General features: G+C 42.9%; 1 protein-coding gene across 1 annotated transcript in view; it reads right to left on the bottom strand.

Annotated features, from left to right (window-relative positions):
* Positions 1-899, bottom strand: part of RBBP7 (retinoblastoma binding protein 7) — a 9,794-nt gene extending 8,895 nt beyond the window's left edge. Inside the window, exon 1 of the mRNA XM_009993836.1 lies at positions 895-899. Coding sequence (XP_009992138.1) covers positions 895-899 — 5 coding nt within the window. The remainder of the gene's footprint in view (positions 1-894) is intronic.
* Between the last annotated feature and the right edge of the window lie 2,498 nt (positions 900-3,397).

Raw genomic sequence — 3,397 nt, 5'->3', positions numbered from 1 at the left:
GGCAAAGTCTCGGCCCAGCAGGAGGGGGTCAGTGCGCTGCGAGGCAGCTGCGCCGGCTGCACACAGTGAATAACCTGCTGCTCTGCTCCGGCCCCGGGCGACGCGGTGCTCCCGCCTCCCGGGGTAACGGGGCCGGGGGAGCCGCAGCCGGGAGCCAGCCTGGAAGCGCTCCTGGTAGCGCTGCTGGGGAACATCCCAGTACGGAAATGCTGCCCGCGGGTGTCACTGACACTCGCCTTCCCTGCACATGGGATAAAGTAAAAACTGAGAATTCTGCAGGTGTCAAATAAAACCCCCAAAATACACAGGGGTTGATCATTAAAAGAGGAAAGGACACGCCACATCTTCAACCTCAGTTAAAAAATTATGCATGCAGGAATGAAGGGCTAGAGATCATCCTCGTGGAAACAAGCGGAGGCAACTACGTTTGGGAAAGCCAGGGGGAAGCAGAGGGAAGGGGTTTGGGCAGCTGGCTGTGCCGGGCTGCTGCGGTGCTGGGCATGGTCTGCGGGTCAGGCTGCCCGGTGCAGGCTGTGCAGACCCTCACCGCTGCAGCGTGTTTCATTTGCTCTCCACCCCATGCAGAGGTTTGGGGCTTTGGTGGTAACACAGAAGTTTGTTGGAGATCTAGCGGCTATCAGGTCTGCATTCGAAACAAACATTTAGCAGCAAAGAACAGCAGTCGACTTGTATTTCCCGTGTCTTAACTAATAAGTCCTAAATTGTATTAAAACTTATATATTAATCCCACTTTACAATTGATGGTCTTTATGTAAAAATCACTAGAGGCCACAGCTGAATAGTTACTTTTTTCAAGTTTTTTGTTGTTTAATTTTCTAGGAGAAAATTACTGTTTGAACTATTTGTTAGTTGTAATTAAATCACGGAAGTTACCGCATCTTCGGTCGCATCAGTCAGTGTTACAAGAGTTTTAAATCCTATCGTGTCTCATTAGGGTCATTAGGGTCATACCCTCATTAGGGTATTGTCTTGACTGCTGTGGTGCGTGGCACAGCCTCATTTAAGCAGTCACATACAAATCAAACATGCAGCTTTGCCACCATTCCTGCCCGGCCTTTCTGTTCTCTTGTTTCAGCTATCACTAACCAAAGGACCATTTAATTTGGCTGTTTTCTATTCAGCTTAAATGGAAGTTCTTGCCATAGGTAACAGCCTTCTCCAGGGTAGATCTCTGGCAACTAATAACACTTTACAGCAGAATAATGGAAGTAGAGGCAGTTAAGAATCAGGTTTGATTCTCCCAAATCCCCCTAAACATTCAAAGGAGCTTTCTGTCACCAAATTGCATGGGCTTTCTTACTGTGTTGTGACTTAGAGTCTTAAGATGAATTCTTGCTTCAGTGTTAAATTCAAGGAGCTGAATCCTGTATCACTACAGTTCTTATGCCTTGAGCCCCAGAAGGGGGGGAGGGAATTAGCTCTGTAGGGGAGCTCACTGTGCTCAGCTAGAGACAGTGACAGGAGAAAGAGGGGAACATGCAGCCAAATAAGAACTGGCACTTTTTAATGTTCCTCTGTGGGGATGCTCTTCATGGCCTGAGCCTTCTATGGTCTGGACTCCAGTTTTTTTTCAAACGAGGAATCCAGTTATGGAAAATGTTTATGTCTAGGAGAGCCTGGAGAGCTCAGAGGCTGGTAACTGCAGCCAAAGTTTGTAGCATGGGAATCGGGGAAGAAGGATGAGGGTAGGAAGCCAGCTCTTCAAACAGGAAAACCTCCCTAATGAACTGTGGCTTTTTTGGCCAGAGTGTTAAAAAACAAATATTTTGTTGAAGAAGCTAAGTAACTGTGTGTTAGTCTTCCTCTCAAACCTTCACAAAGTGGAAATAAAGCTATGCATGGTTTACTTATTCAAAATGAGAATCTTGTTAAATTATTTGGAAACTGCAAAATAATCCACTATGTAGGAGTGCCTGAGTGAGTCTGTTAAGACAGACACAGAGCCTTGATCATACAAGAAGTGTTACCAGTTTGCCTTGGCAACGCTTACTAGTTGTTTTGGTATTTGCTGCCAAGTATGTGTCTACTCCTGCAAAGTGCTGAGGCCTTCGCAAAATGCTGGAAAGTGAAGACTGAACCTTTCAGAGTCTGTGAGTTGTTACAGAGCGTTGATCACTTAAACCTCAGTTACTGGATAAAGGAAATCTGTCAAGCTTCCTGGCTTTAAGTGACCTCTGTTAGCTCTCACTAAAGGGCAATTACATGGCCCCTTGAAAGGTCAAGCCCGTATGTGCATTTGGGTGGGATGCTCTTGGGCCTTTTTCTGTAAACAGCAGTATTTTTTTGCCACAGCTTACCTGGGATACAATGGGGGAAATGTCAATTAGTTTTGGAAAATGGTAAACGAAATTATCCTTCAATGATGTCATAGAGGGCTTGGCTGAACTATAAGTGAAGAGAGGAATTGCTCCCTAACCATCCACAAGTTTTTGTAGACTCTGTTTAGGGTCTGCAAATCAGGTTAGATTTGCCTTGTTAGCAATGGTACTAGCACGCAACTACATTTTATTTGAATTTAAATCCACACACCAAAATTCGTGTTCTTTTCTCCCATTGAGATTGTAATGGAAAAAACCATTTACAAATAGTACAGCTATCAAAGGCACATCATGGACTTTTAGGTTGGTTGTTTGCAATTCATCAGCATGGTCACATCTGTGACCACACATCTGAAACACATCCTTTGATTCCCACATTTCTTAAGGAAAGTAATTATCCAAGGCTGTTGTTCCATCACTTGCAGTATGTGTGAAATGTACTATATATTAGTTTTGACGTAAAAGAGTGACTTGAATCATAAGCTTTATTAGGTTGTACTTCTTTCAAACTTAAGAAGAAATACTACATTTTCATTTCAGTGAAAAAAAATCTTTCCCGCATCCTCAATTGTATGTGCTACCTCATGCTTCAAATGGCCAGATACACTTATGAAGAATGACATCCACTTACTAATTTTCAGCTTGAAGACATGTATGCTGATTTATTACTCTGCAAAGAATTAGCTGGCTTGCTGATGCTTATGTCTCTTATACACTATGCAGAGCTGATAGATGTTCTTAGCACAACTCAGCAAGTAGATGTACCTATTACTGTGAACCGCCATTGCAGTCAGAAAATTGTTTAAAAGTTTACACAAAAACTCAAAATGGCCCATTGGAAAACTAAAGTAATAGCCTCAACATTTATTACTGTCTATTCTATTTGCTGTCACTAATAGTCTCAGCGGTCTGTTTCAAATAAAGCATCATTTTCATCAAACATGCAGATAAGAACACACTTCAGTGTAATTGATGCAAACATCCATTCAGAATTTTTCAGATGTGACTGTTTATTTTCCCCACCACTTATCCAATATCTCTTTGTATTAACCCAGCAA

This window comes from Chaetura pelagica, unplaced genomic scaffold (assembly GCF_000747805.2).
Source record: "Chaetura pelagica isolate M959 unplaced genomic scaffold, ChaPel_1.0 scaffold412, whole genome shotgun sequence".
Taxonomy (NCBI): Eukaryota; Metazoa; Chordata; class Aves; order Apodiformes; family Apodidae; genus Chaetura; species Chaetura pelagica.
This window is presented reverse-complemented; position numbering and strand designations above follow the sequence as displayed.